Raw genomic sequence first — 22,183 nt, forward strand, 5'->3', positions numbered from 1 at the left:
CTATGTAGCACATTTCAAGGATGTCTGGATGAATCTGTTTCATGAAGGCAGTCATAACCTGTTTTTCAGATTTTTTTGCTATGCTGCCGTGAAGTGTGCTGTTTCACCTTTCCTTGTTCTATTTATTCAGCCTTAAATTGAGCCATTTACTTAAATTAAAACCAGTCAGACGCTTGTTATCTGGTGATTTGTCTGTCCATCCACATGTACAGCATATCTGTCACCTCTGATTAACTTAATACACCTGTCCACTGACCGGCGTCTGCTGAGGGCAGTCAGACTTCCCCGAGGCAGCCTATAAGATAGCAGAGCTTAGTCCACTACGTAGCCTATCTGGTTATGTATTGGACTAAGGGGAAGGGTAGCCATTGAAATTCAAGCCTACCCAGCTAAAGCGGGACGACTGTCAGTCTGTAATCAGCTGTGCTCTCTGTCTCTCGCTCTCTGTCTCTGTCTCAGCAGCCTATTGCTGTTAATGCTGGGCTATTAACGATGCGTTTTACTGTAACACCCCGAGGCAGTTTGACTAGATTAGGGGTCGTTTGTCAACAGTGTGGGATTGTCAGAGGATTGTTTACTGTACTCTTAGCATGGGAAGAGATTTCGAGAGAGAGAGAGAGAGAGAGAGAGAGAGAGAAGGGGAGAGAGAGGGAGAGAGAGGGAAGAACATAGAGAGGGAGGAATAGAGAGAGGAGAGAGAGAGAGAGTGACGGCGGCACTGAGAGAACTTGTGACTCTGCCCATGCAGGCACACAGTCGTACAGCAGGGCACAGCACAACTGGCTGCACACGTGGATTCGACTCACATCTCATGAACCAACCTGTCTCACAAGTCCGTCTCACTAAGAAGATGGGCTTCATCTAAATACACTTTGTTCCCAGCAGACCCACATCCAAGCCCTTGTTTCTAGTCACCTCTCGACTTTCAGACCACGGAGATCGCCCAGGGAGTACCAGCGGGACCGACAGAACAGCGGACAGAGGCCAGCTGGGACAGACAAGACGTCCTGGGGTATTTGGCCGGAACTCTCATTGGTAGAGGGAAGATGACATCCAAGTCGTCCCGGCTGGGCAGACCCTCATCGGCAGGGTCCAAGCAGCCCTCTCAGAGGAAGGAGTGCCAGGCCGGCAGTCGCTCCTGCATGCTCCGGGTGGGGGAGAGGCTGATGAGGGCAGGGAGTGAAGGGAACCTACATGTAGTGAGACCCAAACCCGCTCAGCGGAAACCCCCAGAGGAGGGACCCCAGCAGTCTGGCGCCGCCGCTGCCAAAGGTAGGTTAAAATCCGGTGGGCGCTTTGTGTACCGACTACTGTTCTGACAGCCTTTTCTGGCGTCGTACTAACTCGCTGTTGTATTGTGTTAGTTCCCGGATATTGAACTGAACGTTTTCTGTAGAAGTTTTAATCCGCGTCACTAATGAATAACAGATGTGTGAATGGTGTACATTGCTACATGTCTCTGCCCTGTAGTGGACTCGCTCACCCCATAAACCCTCACACTCTCTCAAGTCCGCCCGCCAATTTCACACACACGCACGCACGCACAAACACGATACACAATTACTGTACAGTATGCGAAGGGCTTAGATCATCCTGTCAATGGGGCATTTTGTATTGTCATGAATTCCTGGGTGAGGCACATGAGTCTGGCTACATTGTTCTGGCTAGGCCCCCTCTGCGGCCAGTGGATAAAGCACCGGGGTCAATCCTTTTAGCTTTCATTGTGCTGATTAGTTACATTCCCCCTCTTATCATCACATTCCCTTTCAGTAAAGTTGACTTCATCTCCTGACCCTGTGTTCAAAAGCAACTGCTGCCGCGGACCGTCTGATTGCAAATTGTACCGGTTTGAATTGAACTCTGCCAACTCTGCAGCTGGAGTCATTCAGACAGAGAATAAACATTTCTCACAAGGTCTATGATAACTGAGCATCAATCACAGGTGCATGTGGCCTATTCACACCAGTGGTGTTATGTACTGAATTGCTTTCCTCCTTTCCTATATTTCTTCGTTTTTAGCACGACATTCCAGAAAAAAAATTTTTTTTTTACTTTTAAAACATCATAACTCAGCATTTGTGGAATGTCCTCTGTGAGTTCTTAAAACATTACAAGACTTCTAAGTTGTCAGCGTATTTCACTGGTGAATTAAAATCCGCTTTCATCCAGGCATTGATGCAACCAAGAGGCTACAACCCCAGTTCCCTCTAGGTCTGAAATATATAAATTGAGCTGAAAAACAATGGCTTTGGTACATGCACATGGCCTATAACTGACAGATGACATTTTCTTGTGGATGTGTATGATCAGCTGCTGTTGATGGTAGACAGCACCAACAGCTCCATTTATTCTGAGAAAGATCTAAACTCTAATGCTCCGCTCTCCTCTCGGGTAAAGATATAAGGCCATTCTGGTAAACTGCCCTTAAACCACCCTAGTTTTTAAATGTCTTCCCTTTCTCCTTACATTGTGACAAACTCTCCTGCTCCCACTGAGCCCTCGGCTTGAAGTCCCTTTACACTTGCTGTCACATGTGACATACGCTGGAGTTAGACAGACTAGAATAGAATATTGCTGAATTTGGTCTACCATTGTGAATGATCCCAATTTAGTTGGTATAAAAATAACCTGTTGACGTTTAGTGTATTTGATTAGCTTCTTGTCCGTATGCGTTTGTATTTGTTTGGCCTTCACAGACTAACCAGGCTGTGAATAACAAATATTGCCGTGGAAAATTATCCACCCTCCCCTCTTCTTATTTTTGCTTATTTTTGTCATCGAATGTTTACAGATCTTCAGCCAAAACCCCCCCAAAAAAGAAGATTTAACTGAAGGAACCATAAATTCTTAAAGAAAAATGTCAGGCAATCCACCGTGAGCTGAATCAGAAATGGATCTTGGAAAACAAGAATCTAAACGCAAGCAAGTCTGCATTGTAACAGCTGGATATGGAGATGTAGTGGCAGGACCTTAAACAGGCAGTTCATGCAGAAAAACCCGCAAACGTCACTAAGTTCAAAGCCGATCTTCATGTAAGAGTGGGACATGAAGCCACCTGAGAGAATGATCAAGAACTACAGAAGCCATTTCGTTGCAGTCTTTTCGGAGAACCAGTTATTCAGTATAAGGGAATAGTGTGTGTTGGATGTTCACCATTTTGTTGAAGTAAAAAAAGTACATTTAGTGTTTACTTACTTCCCCCTTTATATAATGTTAGGTTTTGATTGAAGATCTAAAAACATTCAGTGATAAAGGCATATGAAAACAAAGAAAAGGGGACACATTCCTATTTATGGCACTGATTAAAACCATAATGGGCATTTTCACTGATAATCTAAATCTTTTGATGCATCACCAAACAGCCCAGTTTTCCTCCCTCATTATCCATATACATCTGAAGACTCTAGACACTTCCAGGCCACTTGGAAGAACTACAGTGTTTTATCTCTGAGCCATCAAAAGCAGGTTCATCAACCAACTCTTTTAAAAGTATTAATATCAGTCCATGACATACAATCTGGACTCTTAACCTTTCAAGTCTGGGGAACGCCTTTCACTTTCAGTGAGGTTTCATTACTAAAGACTGATAAACTGTGAAATTAATCTATTCATCTCATTCCCTAAAAATCACACCTCACCACTTTTTTATAGGAAATGGTAAGTGCTAAAAAAGTTATATTGAATTCAATTAGTGTCTCAGAGTGTTCTTATGTACTCAAAAACTTGTTTCAAATTAAGGTTAATTGAGATAGTATGTGTTTAGATCCATTAACATTTTAAGAGCAGGCTGCACAGGCTTATGTCAAAAAGAGTTCATTTTTTATGTCCTTTGCACATTTTTATTTACACCTACTAATTTGTAAATTAATTGGTAGAGTAATTGGTAGTGATGAAAGACTTTTGGAAAAAACACTAAATGTTTGGAAACAGGTGATTTTGTACAGTTAAAGCCTGTCTGTGTACACTGTCTGGTAGTAATGATCACTGCAGTTCAGGCATGGTGTTTTGGTTTTTGTCAGTTTTCACTTTTTTTTTCAAGGGTTTAAAACAGTTGGTTGCAAGTTCTTCTAAAATGGTTGTTTTTGAGCAAAGATACATTTCTACTGGCCTTCACAAGTTTCAGTTTCAGGTTTTCAAGTGGATACCTGTTTTGTTACATACATATACCGGTGGCTTTACTAACACCTTATTTCTGAACATACATGTTTGAAAGTGTAAACTTTCTCACAATTTCTCAAATCTCACAATCTCCTAACAGATCTTTAACCAAGTTGTTCTAACCAAGTAAATACATTTTCACTTATGTAACACTTGATTCATCCAAAAGTGTTCACGTGATCTAGCAATTATATCAATTCTTGTGAGTTATTGCAGTCAGCAGCCTAGCTCGGCAAAAACTGATTCTGATTTGCTCTGACAGCTGCGTGATTTCATATCAGACGGTCCACCTTGTCCGTCCCCACCCCCACCACCTAACGCTACCGCCTCTACAATGATATTTGTATTTTTTATAGCCACAAACAGTGATGCATGCTTCATTGAACACACATCTGAAGCAGCTGCTCAGACAATTTTCGTTTTTTGTTTACCCCTAGTGATTTAGGGGATCCGGGCATGACTTGGCTATTTCTGTGGTTTTGATTTAGATGAGATGCTCACGAATGAAATCATCGAGGCTGGTGTGCTTACACAGAATGGAAATTGTTCCTTGTGCTCCCGTTTGGAAAACCTTCTCTATTCTCAAAATGTGTCTATTTACCAATTTTTGGAACCCCCCCCCCCATCCAGCTGATGGTTGACTCAGATTGACTTACTATAAGATACCCAGTTTTAACCTGCACTTATGTACCTATTCAACTTTTTCAATGATTTCATTCAATAGGAATACATTATACCACAAAACTAGCTAGAAGTAGCCTGCTCAGTCTTTTCTAGCTTCTCTAGGCTTTGTCCATGTTACAAAGGTTAAATCGTGCTCCTGTCAGTGCTTACTTGACCTGCTCACCTGTAGGTTCTTACTCAACCTGCTCACCAGTTGTTGCTTATAGAAGTGATGAGAGATGGATAGAAACTGTTTTGGATACTCCTCAGCTCATAGATAAAGTAATCATCTTAACCCACCATGGAAATATACCTGGCTAAAAGGTTACCTATTTTCTTATTACAGATATCTTGAGTTGAACTCAGATTTGACCTTACGCTACAGCTGTACACTGAGGCTGACAAAATCTAATCCCAGAACCATTCTTGCTTTATGTTCAGCGCCTGCCAAAGTATGTGTAGTTTCGTGTTAAAGTGAATGCTTTTGTTGCTATAACTTTCTGTTGTATATGACATTCTTCACTGCCCTCACCCAGTCAGTTATTAAAAACCCTCCCCCGCATGCTGGACTGGGAGCATGATGTGAGTTACAGTAACTAAGTAGCACAACAAGCCTGGATAAAGCTAGTGGGAAAAGACACATTCTGGATGAGATCTTGATAGCCTTTTCGATTATAACATACCCAAAAGCCTTGTCGTGCCAAGTTCACTTGAGGTTAAACTGAAACTATTGAAATGTTCCTAATCATTGTGAGAGCATGTCAGAATACCTTATCTCGCCCAAAAGGACAGAAAAAGAAGAGCTTTAGCTTTGCAGCTGTGATTGGCAAAGTTAAAATAAGCGTAATGGGGAATCAGCATGTTGTTATTATTTAATGGTTACTTTTATTATTACTAATAGTATTATTATTTTATCTTCATACAGTAGTCTAAATGATCACTTCAGACTTCTAAGCCATTTCTAACAGCTGGAACCAGGCAACAGGTCAATGTCATGTCAACTGTGATTATATGGGTCTGTTAGTGTTTATCAGGCATTCTGGTGTAGCAGTGTGCTTCCAGTGTTTGTATAAGCTATTGGCTTGGTTTTAACAGTCAATAAAATGAAGCATTCCAAAATCTTGGAGAAACTGACAGAAGCATCAAGTTAATGACTACGAACAAAGATTCAGAGTGAGTTTGGCATACCACCCCATATCTTGACATGAGATGGATATATAATATGTTTTTGATTAAATTGTTGGGCAATCTCGATAATTGAAAGATACGTTAACTTCCAGTGTCAGCTCTTAACAGACATGTCAATGTCCTTGAAAACAGGGGAGGGGACATTCTTGTGATAACTTGTTTATTAAGTCAGGGATCTGGAGGGCTGTATGAGTTGATATAACTGGGCTACATTCCCAATGGCACACTTTTCCATAAATAGTACTGTACTTTTAAGAGATCCGTATGGGGCCCTCATGAAAATAGCACACTATATAGAGAAAATAGTTCCATTTGGGACCCACATAAATTACAGAATAGGACAATATTGTAGCCTTGCTAGTAGACAGAAAGGGAGAGTAAAACATTCCTATACTATCGCTTTGCTCTTCCAGGATTCATCTTTTAAAATGGTCTCATAAAGTATTTTCTTTTTTAGTTCATGATGGCTTATGAAACCTTGTCACATACCATTTCAAAGCATATTTTCAAAGCTGAATGTCCCAGCCTTCAGACTCACTGAAAAATGAACAAACAATTGTCTTACAAGATCCACAACACAGTAAAAAATTACAGTAAATGTCGGTCCCCACAAATGATTTGCAGCACCTATTCTTGGCCAGTTGGGATATTGTGTACGACTAACTAATTTAATTTGCTTAAAGCTGAAGTATGTTTTTTTTTTTGCATTAACACATCGCTATTCTATTAATCTGGATCGTCGATGAATTCCTACCATATCAGACGGTCCCAGGCCCGCATCTGAAAAACCTCTGTATACCCTGTACTGCTCCTAAGGAAAAGAGTGGTCGGCTCTCACAGTGGCAGGAAATGTTATCCTGCGCACAGGAAGTGATGCCTTTGACGTATCAAACAAAGAGCTGAGGCTGGACAAAATAAGGAAGTGGCTAATATTATTTTGTGTATGAAGCAGCAAGAGACACTAGCCAATTTTATAAAAGAAAATGGAAGAAGTTCAGAATGTAACGGTACCTAAGAAAATATGTTTTGGGTCAAAAGAAAGCAAATCTGGTAAAAGAGAGGCAGATAAACGCCGTTCGAAGTTAACATTGGTGCAGCTGCCTATCCACGATGGATGGAACTCTTGGAGCAAAATGCATTAAACTTTGATGCTGATGATGGAAATTCTTCTGTTAAAATAAGTAAGTGAAGTTAGCTAAAATGCTAGCTACCTAGCTAACCTCACACTGTTGTTAGTAATTGCCCTATTGGTGTTAATGTGGCTAGCTATACAGAGAGAGCAAAAATGGCTATAGTTACTGACTGTACATCTATTCAGCAGACATTGTTCACAGGTTTTGCTATTCCTACCAGCTTCTAAAAATGTCAGCTTGCCAGGAAGGACAATGTTAGCTACCTAGAATAACCTCATACTGTTGTTAGTAATTGGCTATAACTAATTACCAGGCAAAAATTATTGGCCAATTTGGTTAACTAGCTAACTTTCTGTGGATAAAGACGCGAGCTGCCATCTCTACATGCTCTTTGCTTTGTTTACTAGTCCAGCTAGTAGTACTGTAATTGGAAAAACATTACCAAGGCGAGTTTAGACTAGTAGCTAGCTATTCTCATGTTTTCTATGTATGCTATATCAGATACATTTCGTTTAATTAATTATAATATATCATTAAAATAATCATATGTCAACTCAACTGGTCCATTAAGATTTTTTTTTTAGATGAGTTGAATAAAGTGCACGGATAACATGTTGGGCTTTAAGAGTTACCGACATCACACCAGCGACAGCTGAGATTTCTGGGAAGATGAGGTGGAAATACTTCCTGTTTTGAAAGTGACGTCCTTCAACTTTATGTAGCACTCGCTTTGGGCTCACCAGTGTGATGTTGTAAATCTATATACATCCCCCTGATATTGTTTTACCGCCATCATGGCGGTATGCCATTATGTGCCAGACCTTGTCCACACAAAGTAAATGTTGGTCAGTATTGTTTGCCAAGCCATGTTGTTTTAGGTGTATTGTGGGATTATTTAGCTTAGGGACCTTTGACCAGAAGAGTATAGTTAATTCTAAAAGGCTGATGACCTGTAATGGCAGCGATTATGGGTCCCTGAAACATCGTTTATTCTGAGGAGATAGATGTGTGTACCAAATTTCATAACTTTAGATCAAGCAGGGGTAAGCGATGGGACCTTGAGTAGCTATCAATTTCATTAACTTCTACTAGCTCCACCATCTGCATATTTTTTAGCAGTGCCTTAAATCTCTATGATCAGATGCATTATTTACCCACATTTGGTCAAAATCAGTTGGCAATGATGGAGATATCATGTGTGACTTATAGAATGGACTGACAGACAGAGACCAACCCAGTCCCCTTCCTTATTTCACAGTTGGGGGAAACATCTGAACATGTGACCAACCAACAGGGGTCTTTTGCAATTGAAAACATCCTTATATTTTGTTGCTGAGGTTGCTCTCTTCCTCTTCCTCTCTTGCTCTAACTTTTTTTTATTCTCAGCATTGAGATACCATTCTTTAAATCATCAGTTTTGCCTTACTTCTCTAATCTCCACTTTGTGATAAGGATATACAAACACCCATCCGGAAAATCATTTTCCATAATGAACTCTCCCAGAATTGTGCAATGTGATATGTAGTTGAAGCTGAAGCATTCTCTGGCTGGCTGTGTAGTCAGCGAACCAATGCAGCATGGCAGACCAGAGATCCACCTTCGGGGCAGAAGTGAACTAGATCAATCAGCTCAGCTTTGTCAAAGGGATAGAGTAGGACTAGGCCTCTCTGCTTTATCTGCTGCTTCCTTTATATCTGTGTGTGTGTGTGTGTGTGTGTATGTGTGTCTCCCTTATAGTCTATCTCTGTCTCCCTCTCTCTCTCTTGCTCTGCTCTTCACTTCACTTGTGCGGACTGTCACACAGAGAACCATAAGTGTCACATCCACTTGGCAGGCTTTTCGTATTGAATCAGTTCAACTGCTTAACAATATCTTTCCAGAACCAAAAACCTAAACTGTATAGCTGCCATACATACAGTTGAATGCCCAGATGTCTAATGTTCTGATTTAGAATTAATTATTATTTTCATTTACAATCATCACAACAATGTGTTTTTATTAATTTGTGATTTTTAATAGACTACATGCCAGATATATGCCAGATATATGCCAGTGTACTATGGAATAGCTTTCCATACCCAATTATCTGAAATTACCACAATGGACAGTGTGAACATCGCCTACAGGAACATTGAAAATAAATGTTTCTTCCAGTTGATATAGCCTACCATAAGTCTCTAAGTTAACGCCATGGTGAAAGTCTAGCGCATGGAGCTCAAACGGAATTGAGAGGAAATACTAGCTTTTTTTGGCCAATTCAACATGACGGAGTGATGCTGATTCAGATTTTTTCTTTTTTAAATATATAACATACAATGGGCTCCCAAATTGCCCAGCGGTAAATTATAGTATAATTACTTTATAGCCGCACCATTTCAACCGGTTTCATGGAATAACTTCAGATCCCTAGATCTGTTGCAAAATGGCTCAGCTACAAACAAGGTTGTTAGATGTAGGAAATGGCTGCCATTCCCCTTGAGGTTTTAATGACTCCTTGGGTCAATTGAGCACCTGCAAGCTGAATCATTCTCTTACCAAACTGCATTAGTGCTGTTCATGTAAATGTTTAATTATTATTATATTTATATATTTCTTAATTTGCAGTAATTATAACAGGTAAATTGATTGAGAACCCATTTGCAGCAATGACAAGTGGAGTAATATTCCTTGCGTAAATGCCTCTACTTACTGTTTAACTTCGCAATCATTTGCCTTGTGTTGGACAAAACTCGGATTCTCTGTGTGAACATTTTAATGTAGGAAACTGTTGGTGGGGTTTCCAGTTTGGCCATGACTGTGACCTTGAACTCAGAATCCAGCTGTACACAGGGCGAACAGAGGAGAGGTTGAGAAAAAGAGGTTCAAATATAAATATAATAGTATTGAGACATTTGGAACAAGTTATGTTAGTAAGATATGTATTTCATTTATTCGTTGGATTAGCTATGTATTCAAAAACATGTTAGGAGGAGCTAAAAAAAAAATAAGTCTGGAAAAATTGAGAACAGGTTTACAATGGAACTTCCTCAGGAACACACGCAAACACGAGCACACACATGCTCATGTTTTAACCATAACTTTCCAGGTGTAAACTTTCACTGCAGAGAGACCTGAACACTGAGTTCACAGTAAATGCAGAGTTCATATTGTTAAGGTAATTGAGTCCAAAGGCAATGGAATATCAGTACCAACAACATACAGTCTGGAGGGGGAGAAAAGGTAAGGCCAAAGCAGCATGTAAAGACTAGATGTTATTTCCATTATTTGACATAATTGATGTGGATTTAAATCCCTTGCTGGGCTGGGTGGGATTTGTCCAGTATTCCTCCGCTATGTTTTGATCATTTGAATTTCCTGTTAGTGAATAATTATCCAAAGCACCATTGAGGAATTACCCGTAAACTGAAATGCAGCTGTCAGACGTTTCTGTAGTTATACAGAAACGTAATAACATTCCTGGTATTAACAGACTAACACCCCGATTTAGCTTAATTAAACACTCAGTCATGTGAGGATTGCTAAGCTGAAATATTTCAAGTAGGATAAAGTGCCGTATGACTGTGGAGACTGTATTACTGTATCCACCCATAGGTGGATTAAACCCATTTCTTGCAGGCTCATCAATTAGTCATCAACTTTGATGTTTTTATTCTTACAACAGTAAGTCAAATTGTTCGACCCTCGTTTGTGTGGTTCAGATGCACACCCTTCATGGCGTGGATCAGCTTGGCTCAGTACAGTCAGTACAGTTTCATATATAAACGTAGATGAGAATGTACTCTTTCAGATGTTTTTTTCCACTGGACTGATGAACAGAAGTGTTTAAAGAGCCAAATGTCTGCCACATATAAATGGTCGTACAGAAAATCTGTCAGACTGCAGATCAGTGTTATTCGGCCACAGAATTTCATAGGGAAAATATAAGTATATTTCTATGTTATGGAAATTGACCAGGCAGTCCTCTGCAGGAAGCAGCTTGTTTCCAGAAAACACAATTCTAGTGTTATAAGTCAAAGGTCAAGGTCATGTGCCATGTGGGAATAGTTCACTTAAGATTGACTTGTGTTGCTCAGCCTCTGATCATCCTGGGCAAATATACTCTACATAATGTGCATAATTGTCATAATTGGCATGGTGGCATTCTGGGCATGAAGTAGCTTGTTTCTATGCCAAAGTGTTCAGAAGTTACGTAGATTGAACTGTCAAGATAAAAAGAAATTGGGAACATTTTCACTTTAGAAATCATATATTTATGGAATTGTGGAGGGAAAAGCTTCTTCCACAGTTTTATATATCAAGGTGAAATTAGGCCAATTGTGAAGGTCTTTTTGAAGAGCAAATTGACTTCAAATCATCTCTCAGGGACAGCCTAACTTTACTCAGGGTATGTTATCAGTATGTTTCAAGTTCATGTGCAGCTTGTTTATAGGACACATCATTCTTTGTGTGGAGTCTCTGTATCATATTTTGTTTCTTAATCCAGCTGCTCATCAAACTAACAATATATATAACCCAATGAGCTGTACATACTCCTGGTGAAAAACTGGTAAATGACTATGAACTGATGTTGCATCTATTTTGGGATTAGGAACAAATCCTACTGTACAGTGAAACGAAACAACAGAGAAAACATAATTCTAATGCCTCCGATTCAAAAAAATAAAAACAAACTTTTTTTTTAAATGTTGAAGCCAATATAGAAGCACTGGGCAACTTGGCTGAAATTCTCACAGCTGTGTACATGTGCATCCGTGGCCGCCCCCCGTCCCCCTCCTGGGGAGGCTTTACAGCACACTGCACATGCCAGAATGGGTTCCCTCTCTCTCTTGGCTGCTCTTGCCTAATTCCAGGAAGATAAATAGTGGACACTGGGTACAGAGGAGACTCGTATATGGGTCTCTGACCTGCCTGCTCTGCCTCCTGTCTCTGTTTTCCTGATGGCATACCTCCTGCTTTCTTTTTTTTAACCAGGAGTCTTGATGATTTGCTTCAGTTTATATCCACCATGATGGTGGGCAATAGACAGGCTGTGCTGCAAAGAGAACCCTGAATATGCTTTCCCATGTTAAACATCTTAACTTTCCTCTGGACTGAAGTAGGACCCTTGTGTGTGTAACACCCTTCAATAATGTCTTTGTTCCCCATGCCGTAAGTGGAAAAACCTCTTGCTGTGAGTATCCTGCTGTGGGTTTGAGGATATCCTACGAGCTTTGCTGTTTGTATCTCTGTGTTAAAAAGGTGAAGGGGACCACGGCTGGACTTGTGCCAGTCTTTGGCTGATTACAGACTAGATTGGTGAGATAGAGTAGCAGTCATCTCCCAGCAAACACAACATGCATTCTTGAGTCAGTTTTTCCATGCAAGGCCTTAAGCCACGTTCTTGTAGGATCAACATTGTTCTGAACAGGAAGGAAAGCTATGTTGAACCTAACGTAACCCTATATGAGTCTTCGTGACACCATTGTCCCATCATTTGATTCTTGCCTGTATTTGTAGTCATCACTGCAACAGACCCCACAATAAGTGCCAGCTCTAGCCTTCTGGGGGCCCTGAGCAACATTTTATTTGGGGCCCCCTCTCCCCTATCGGTCGGGGGCTCCCCAGCAGTCAGGGGCCCTAAGCGACCACTTATGTTGCTTATGCCTGGAGCCGGCCCTGGCAGCAAAAGACCACCTGCACAGTTGCCTTGCATACAAAGTTTGGCGACAGATCGTACATGGATTGTTCACATGAAATCAGAATAGTTTGAAAACTATTTGGTGATTTGGTGTTTCAACTGCTGAGTTTTATTAAGTGAAAAATAAGACAACATCTAGAGTATTTTAATGTTTTAGATTTTCTTTTGTGTATCTGATCATTTGCCAGTTTTTTTTTAACTGCTGTGTTCGCTTCATGTCAGACATAACAGGACCTGCGTCTTACAAAAAGTTCCACTTTTGACTCGTCTCTCCACAGAACATTATCCAAATGGCTTGGGGGTCAGTAATGTGCTTTTTGCAAATGTGAGATGACCATTAAGGTTTCTCTTAGCAGTGGCTTGTTCCTTGCAATTCTCCCTTGCATTCCATTTTGGCACCGCCTTTTTCTTATTGTATAATCATGAATGCTGACCTAAGTTGTGGCTAGAGAGGCCTGCAGGTCCTTAGATGTTGCCCTAGGTCATTTTTGACTTCCTGGATGAGTCTTCGCTGATTTGATTGGCCAGTCACTCCTGGGAAGATTCACCTCTGATCCAAGTTGTCTCCATTTGGAGATAATGGCTCTCACTGTGGTTTGTTGGAGTACCAGCGCCTTAAAAGTGGCTATGTAATGCTTTCCAGACTGATATATCTCAACAATTTTTATCCTCATCTCTTCTGGAATTTCTTTTGATCGTGGCATGGTGTGCTTCTTGTTGAGACCTTGTAGCCTACTTCACATTGATGGTGAGGTTCTATATATGTCATGTTTAGATTGAACAGGGCTCCCAATAATCAAGCTTGGTTGTGTCTGCACTAATTGAAACCAGTGATCAATTATATTTGGTTAATGGGGTGATTGAGTAACTACAGGGGCTATAATTTTTTCACACAGGGCCAGTTGGTGTTTGAGATGTATTTACTCGGTTTCTCTTCGGGTAAAAAGTGTTTTTATAACAAAAGTGTTTTTACATCACTAAAAAACACGAATGTTCAGATTGAAAAATCACTTTTGTATGTTCCAGAGTAGAATTCATACACCCTCCAAACACCAGATCTTAGATCTCTTTCAAACACCCTCAAAACACCAGATCTTAGATCTCTTTCAAACACCCTCAAAACACCAGATCTCAGATCTCTTTCAAACACCCTCCAAACACCAGATCTCAGATCTCTTTCAAACACCCTCCAAACACCAGATCTCAGATCTCTTTCAAACACCCTCCAAACACCAGAACTCAGATCTCTTTCAAACACCCTCCAAACTCCAAATCTCAGATTTCTTTCAAACACCCTCCAAACACCAGATCTCTTTCAAATACCCTCCAAACACCAGATCTCAGATCTCTTTCAAACACCCTCCAAACTCCAAATCTCAGATTTCTTTCAAACACCCTCCAAACACCAGATCTCTTTCAAACACCCTCCAAACACCAGATCTCAGATCTCTTTCAAACACCCTCCAAACTCTAAATCTCAGTGCACTACTCATGTTTGTATTTTGCAATTATGTTTTTCTCACTCTTATCAGTATTATTAGTGCACAACACTGCAGCTTGGTATAGATGAAATGTTGTTCCGTAACATCATTTCCCCCAACAACCTATACACACACATGCACAGCAACCTTCCAGCATAATTGTAAAAGTCATTTTCTGCTTAACCGAAAGTGCTTTCATCAAAAGCATACCTTAAGGTCCGCATTAAATGTCAGCTTGATGTGTTGCAGCATTCTTTGCCCGAAGTTGTTCAAAATGCTACACAAATGTGGACATCTGTCATTAGTCAAGATGAAGTAAACATAGCTTTGGCAAGCATAAAATGAGCAAGGCATTTTAAGTATCTTAATCGTTTTGTCCATCTCCTCACACAGACAGCCTAACTTTTGTATGGAACAGATGTTCAGAAAATATAGTCAACTAAAAATGTTTCTAGATGTTTCACCTCACCCTGATTCCAAAGTCTGATTTAGTGTTAAAGGTATAGTTCCCCCAGCTTAGAAATTACAGTTGATGGCACAAAAGCCATTCAAATGATGGTCCTAATATTGAGATTATTAAGATTGAGGTTAAAATAATCATAGTAGAAGAAAGATGCGTTTCAGCTACTCGCGGATTATTTGAAAGTGATGCATGAAAAATGTCAATAACAGCACCAGGACTTGGAAGGGATTTGTGCAACAAATTGTAAAACAATATCATTTGGAAAAAGTGCCAAAAAAACTAAACCCTGTCCATAGATCTTTTTCATTAACTATAAAGTAGAGCTAGTGCTCTTTCTATGCAATCATAAGGAATTGGCAGTTGATAAGAAGGCCTATTTCATGATCAATTTGTTGACCCAAAATCAGCAACTTGTAATAAAGAAAATTGCCAGCAAATACACACTGCATTTGCGTATTATCTTACTCCATATTATTTTGCCTGACTTACGTTTCAAGGTTGCTGTTTATCCTTAAAACCCACATGTTGGTTTTACTATGAAGCTGTGTACTGTCTGTGAAGAGTAAGTACATACCACAACACAATCTTCTGATGAAAGTCCAAGAGATAGAGTACATGTCCCCCAACAAGCCTACAGACAGTCTGACTCCAGCCCAAATCAGCGCTGTGTGTGATATAATGAATAAAGAGGATTATGCCTGCTCTCTCATTTGGCCTGCCCGCTTTGAGGTCCTAAGCCTCCATTATCAAGGTGCTTTAGTAACACCACCTTTTTCAAAAGCAAACACCATGGTTGTCTTATCATTCTTAAGCCATACAAGGTCTGACTTCAGTTTTTTTCATTAACATTTCACAGTTCTCGTTTCATTTCGTAGTAAGGTGCTTGCCTGTTTCAGTTTGTTTAAATGTCAGAGTTGAGTTCAGAGTTGGCTGTTTTCGTCCTCGGGCATTAGCTGATGGATTTAACATCAGCAGGTGTTGCAGGTAGTCTAGCTGTTAAGAGAATTGGACCAGGAACTGAGAAGTTGCTGGATCCAATCCCAGAGCAGAAATTCTTAAAACTCTGTTGTTTATCCTTTGATCAGGCAGGTAACTCTAATTTCTGTCACTGTCAATAATGATTGCCTGGCACTGACCAAATTATCCAAAGGTGTCTCAGAGTGTGTGGCATTAGCGTAAAACACATTTACAATTCAAAGATTTATATTATACACTTTGTACTCATTTAGGTGACTCAATGTACATGGTAAGGTAGTCTTCACTGCATCTGCATCTGAATGTAGTATGCAGTGACGGTTAATTAATTCAATTGTTTTTGTATTAGAGTGTTGGCTGCATGAATAAAAAATGTATGTGCTGAATGTTGAACTCGACTGTAGATTAACGCAGCCAAGACTGTCGGCCAGATAATTTTTGGGAGCAAAACAAGTTTCTGACGGGTTATGAAACAGACAGCTATACTGACTCATCATGTTAAATACTGTTCACACATCACGCATGTTGTTGTTTTTGGATGTGCACTTCTCATGATTAACAGATGACATGAATTTAATAGGCATGGACAGGTTTGTGGTTGATCCTGCTTTTCACCTCATGACAATATTTGTTTGCCATGTTTGAATCCAGATGATTTATCCGGTTCCTCTACATCTGTTTTACCAACAGAGTCCGGAAACAACAACCCAAGACTGTCGTCACCTGAGGATCTAGAGCACCTCCACAGACAGCAGAACCCATTGAATCAGAACCACAACTCTGAGCCGCGCTCCCCCAGCACAGTCCCGAGGAGGTACACCATCGGAGGGCAAGCGCCACGGAGTGCCAGGGACCCACTGACCATGCAGCATGCTGAGGTAGAGAGAAAGAAAGAGGTGTTCCTGGAACACCTGAAGAAGAGGTATCCTCACCATGCTGCAGTCATCATGGGTCACCAGGATCACCTCAGGGAACATGTAAGTGGAAATGTGTATATACACAGTATATACATATACAGCTCTGGAAAAAATTAAGAGACCACTGCACCCTTTTCTTTCCTTTCTAAAAAAGTTGAAAAGGAAAGTTTTTAGTGAGGAACAGAAGCGTTCAATTTGGAGTGGTCTCTTAATTTTAACTCTTCTGTTCCTCACTCAAAACCTTCCTGTTCTACTTTTTTGGATGACACAAATTAGAGGAAAAGCCAACATAGTGTCCCAGTAAGGTGTTAGGCCACAACGAGCTGCCAGAACGGCTTCAACGCACCATGGCATGGATTTTACGAGTCTCTGGAATTACACTGGATGAATAACATGTCGGTCCAAAATCTCCCATAGGTGTTTAAATGGGTTGAGATCTGGTGATAGTGAAGGCCATGGCATTTATGTCATCATTTTCCATTTTCCATTTTCCTACTCAATATACAACAATTCAGTGACCCCTTGTGCCCTGTGGATGGAGACATTGTCATCCTGAAGGAGACCCCTTTTTTCCTTTGATTTGTCACCTGTCTCCTGCACATAGGGTTGAAATTAGACCTAGGAGGAGTTGAGCTCCTGTACTTCTACTGCCCAGCAGTTTAACATTTTAGATACAACTGGAAAGTAGAAAGTGGGGCTACCCCACTTCCCATATCACAATTTTCCCCTGTGTGTATATATATATATAGGGGGTAAATTGCACGATATAAATAGCAAGATCTAAATATATAACGAATTTAATTTATTGATTTCACGTCAACCGGTGCATTTCATTCGCATGTTATTGGATCACTATCTGGGAAAGCGCATCATTCACCCAAATTTAATTCGGTCGCTGGTGACTGGCACGCATGCACGAGTGATCCAGACCCCTCCCCTTATGTGATACTAAATTGAAGAATTTTAAGGAAATTGAAATCCTCATGAAAACATTAGTATTGTGTACCTGAAATGGCATGGTCTGCTTGCGTGCGACAAAGAGGGGAGGTGCCGTATCTGCACTGATGCTTCCATCTAGCACAGCCGCAGACGTGCTAAAAGAAACTTGACTGTTCTGCAAGTTTGACAGGTAAGTCCAGACCAGCAATTGGGCTAGACAGAGTTTGTTTCCATGTCCACAACTTATGTCACGTTAAAGAGAGCTCATTTTACAAGCGAGCGCAACGTAGTTATTGAGAAAGAATAATCGCACTCGAAAGCACAACCAACGCGCTCCCCTTGGACGTCTAGAATAATCGGAATAAAAAAATGGATGCTATAATTTTGGATTGAGGCTTTTACATTTCCGTTCAGGTAAACCTTACTTTGCCTTGATTGTGTCCCTGTTGCTCGTTAATTACACTATTAGCTATTCGGACGGCATATGATTGTAAGCAACAGTTTATTTCTGAGTAACTGATAACCTTGTTGGATGTTTGCACATATACTTATAAGGATACAGGTAGGGAGTATGTCCGAGAGCAGAATAGCGTAAACCTTTTTTTTCTCCGATTTGAACAAGGTATTATATTACAACTACAGCCATGTAATTATTTTGTAATGATAGAAATATTCTTATTGCGCGATTGCACTTATGTATTTTAAAAATATTTTGCATTTATAGATTTATGCACTAGTTCATTATGAATATCATTGTTTGACTTTTTTTTTTATTTGAATGTTCGTTTGTAACAGAACATTTTCAATTATTTTGTCATTTAACCCTTTGCCCTAGGCCAGTCTACAGTTCTTGTTCAGCACCCATACAGTGTGTGTTGTCCTGGTTTTGTAACAGGGGGAGTAACTGCATATATATCCACCTGTTACCTTGTCCGACACAATTGGTCTACGACAGCAGTGAGGGATTAAGGATGAACCATTTGCCAATGCTTTCAAAGACCTGGCACCCAACCAAAGTGGACGAACCCCGGTCTGGTCTCTGTTCTGTGCCCAATGCATCTGCCAGTGATTAGACAACATCAAAGTGGGCCATTTGAGCAATCTGATGCTTAGTGGGACCCCTGTGCTCTCCCACTTACTATGAGTAACACGTTGAACAGTGATGGAGTGCTACCTTATGGTGAAGAGGTATGCAATTGTAGTCTGCACATGGAACCCATATTGGTTGGATTAATTCAGTGGTTTTGTGTACGCACCTGGAACTATTAGTCTAATGTACTTCATCATTAATGACAGGCTGGGTCCAACTGGCTCTGAGTGACTCTTAGCTGGTATTTCAAAGGGACATGTCGCCCCCCTCAGAACTGTCTTTTAAGAGGAGACCTATGTCAAGCTTTAGCCAAACATATTGCCTGGTCCAACTTTAGTGACACTTAAACGTGCTGTAATAAGGCTGTGATGTAGTGCGAAAATGCACAATGTGTCCCTTTGTTCCGTTATTGTGCAATCCTCAAACTGGTATCACCGTAGCAACCACTTTCATACCGTGATCAGGGTAATTACACTGTAGTTAGCTACACCAGTCTGCTCTTACTGTGTTAATACATGTTCTTGCTAACACTTACAAGGAGACAGTTATTTTTTCCCCCCCTTAGCTATGTTTTGGTCTGTTTGTCCCCCTGTACTGTCACTCAGACAGCTTCTCCACCCTAATCATCCAACACATTATCAGCACAAAGAATAGGGTGAACCTGATGATCACCCTCATAATTATCTTGTTTTCAACTTCAGGTTGGAAAACCCTGAATATATTTAAAAAGATGAAAACCGGTATGTTTTTACCCAGTAGCCACACCTCAAGTCTTCAGAGAATCTTTGAATAACTTAAATGATGACGTATCCATTTACCCTGGACGTTACTGAGACAGTTTGCATGGGCACAACCTCAGGGCACTTTGGGTATTCCACAACCAGGTTTCAAACGCCCGGCCACAATGACACAGCCTAACTGCAAGGCATTGACTTAGACCAGCGTGCCACTCAGTGGCCCCTACTCTATAGATGTTATTCATTCAATTCATTTCCTGTGCATCAAATCATGCAATGATAATGAGGCCGGTCAGGGTGAAGTGGAAAGGCCGTTCTGATCCATCGAGCTGCCTGGGGAGGATATTCACCAGCGCGTCAGCAACCGCAGCCTAGTCGCCGTCGATGTTCAGTTGTAAGTGCAGTGAGTAAGTTTGCCGTGTGTGTGCGTCAGGTTGCAGATGTCCCCTAGCGAGGCAGGATGCGACTCACGCGGCCCACGACCTCGCATGTGAAATGGGGGATCATTTCGCTGGTTCGGTTTTGAGTTGGAAGTGCTGTTGGTGGCTTTTCCATAACTTCAACAGTACTTCTCCTTTTTAAGGCGTCATCATATTGAGTCCTTGCCAAATAACACAGAACCAGTCCATTATATATACATTATGTTTATTGTATATGTATATATTTTTGGCGCCGACTTCAAACTGTTTCTATGCGTGCGGGCCGTGCAGTGGAAGTAGATGTTACTTGAAGTTGACTACCGGACTTAGGTGTGGGAGTGTATGTGTCACTGGCCTTTTCTCAGTCTTTCGTCTCCCTGTGTGCCTCTCCAGACCCGGAGCCCCCAGCACTCTGCCAGTCCCCAGCTCGCTTTAGGGGAACAGCTAGAGCACCTCTCTGTGACCTCTCTGGAGTCCCTGGAGGCCATGTCTGAGGGAGAAGGTCCGGCTACCTTCACCCGAGGCTGCCGGGCTCGAGCCAGTCTGCCGGTGGCCCGCTCGGCCAATCAGACTAAGGACAGATCACCGGGTAGGTACTGCGGAGCCGTCGGGGGTCAGGGACCGTGTGTGAGCGTGTGTGCGATCATCGCAAGCCTTCCCCCTCGAATGACCTCGCTCCTGAAGCGTGCACACAGTTTCCTCGCCACTGCCTGTCCGTCTCTGTTTCTCTGTATGTCTCTGTCTCCCTCCCTCCACCGTGGTTGGGTATAAAGCATGTTGCTATTTCCCGGTATCTCCCCAGGGGTGATTTACCTGCAGTATGCAGAGGAGACAAAGCAGGTCCGGATGCCTGATGAGATCAGCAGTGGGGACACCATCAGGGCTCTGTTTGTGAGTGCCTTCCCCCATCTGCTGACCGTGAAGATGCTGGAGTCTCCCACTGTGGCTGTCTACATCAAAGATGACTCAAGGAACATGTACCATGAGCTAACAGATGTCAGGTGTGTTCATCTAGATATATTTGAGACTTCACCTCCTGTGGTACTTTTCGCAAATAGACTTTTCCCCTCCAGGAAGTATTCTAATGTATGTGGTTTCATTGGCTGTTGCCATTGGAGAATCATTTTTGAGTTTTTTTGTTCAACTATTTTGGGGTTCTACCTGAAAGCAAAAGGGGTTATGAAAAAAAACTTTTTAAAACCTTTTCTCCTTCCAGTGTAACCAATTCGCACTTGACAAAACATAGTAGTTCAGTAATATAATACCAACTATCCCTTAGGTATATTAGGTTTAGGATTCAAAGCAATAGTCAAGTTTTGTATGGAGCACCATCTAAACCTACAGCACACTGGAGTCATACAAGCATAACACTGAAGCAGTTGTAATGGATCTTCAAATTACAGGAGAGGCTTACAAGTCATTTTGGCATTTGGGTTTCTAAAGTGTGCCATGAATGCTCCTCCATCGCCTTCTCTCTCAGTTTCGACAGGGAGGCATTAAACGGTGGTATTGTTGAGGTCTCAAGAGGAAGGCCCATGTCTGAGCATGTGCTTCTGATGACCGGGTGTCTGGCTTTACCGCACCCTAATCTAAACAGACAACCCTCCACGGTTAGATTTAAGAAAGAATACGTAGTACCAGGAGGGCTTGCAATTATAGTGTAGACTTTACTGTTGCTGTTCCATGTCGACAACCTGTGCTTAAAAATTCAGTAGGCCCGTTCACACAAAGCCCTCCCCACACTTCACTTAGTGTAACTTGAGACTCAAGCTATATTTCTCTTCCAGAAATATCACACCTCGCTGCTGTCTGAAGGTTTACCACAAAGACCCTGAACAGGCCTTCAATCGCAGCAGTGCACGGCCCAACTACAGCGACAGCAGAGTGAGTGAAGCCCAAGCCCCGACAGAACCAATACCAAGCACACCACCTCCCTTAAGTACCTTAAATCCACCTGTCTAGTGCTCTACCCTTGACATCAAGGAAGCTTCCGGGTTCTAAATCCCTAACCAGGGGCTCATGTGAGACACACAGGGATGAAAGCAGCCTTGTGTGTTTTCATCAGCGGTGGAAGCAGGATAAGACGTTTTTTTCCTCCCCCTGTCTGTGTTTGGCTGTATCTACCAGATTTTGATTCCTGTTGACGCTGAGATTTTGTTAGAGGAATCAATCTTAAATGAGCCTCCAGAATCCACTGAGCAGACGGACGGGATTCCATTTGATCCTTCAGAGATGTAGCTTTCCGTTGAACTCTTAGGAAATGCGATGACTGGATTCCTCTGTAGCACCAATCGGCATACCATCATTCTGATAATGTAGTAAATGCTCTCCTATGAACCCCAT

The 22,183-nt window shown here is 41.4% G+C and overlaps 1 protein-coding gene across 2 annotated transcripts in view; it reads left to right on the forward strand.

The window, feature by feature from the left end:
• The first annotated feature begins 679 nt into the window (after positions 1 to 679).
• Positions 680 to 22,183, forward strand: part of si:ch211-207d6.2 (sickle tail protein homolog) — a 37,814-nt gene continuing 16,310 nt past the window's right edge. Inside the window, exons 1-5 of one of the 2 annotated variants that reach the window (XM_020045384.2) lie at positions 680 to 1,272; positions 16,429 to 16,715; positions 20,234 to 20,429; positions 20,643 to 20,841; positions 21,628 to 21,724. In XM_020045384.2, coding sequence (XP_019900943.2) covers positions 1,047 to 1,272; positions 16,429 to 16,715; positions 20,234 to 20,429; positions 20,643 to 20,841; positions 21,628 to 21,724 — 1,005 coding nt within the window. In that variant the 5' untranslated portion in view covers positions 680 to 1,046. The remainder of the gene's footprint in view (positions 1,273 to 16,428; positions 16,716 to 20,233; positions 20,430 to 20,642; positions 20,842 to 21,627; positions 21,725 to 22,183) is intronic. The other variant, XM_010894036.4, reaches the window with a different exon arrangement.

This window comes from Esox lucius, chromosome 3 (assembly GCF_011004845.1).
Source record: "Esox lucius isolate fEsoLuc1 chromosome 3, fEsoLuc1.pri, whole genome shotgun sequence".
Taxonomy (NCBI): Eukaryota; Metazoa; Chordata; class Actinopteri; order Esociformes; family Esocidae; genus Esox; species Esox lucius.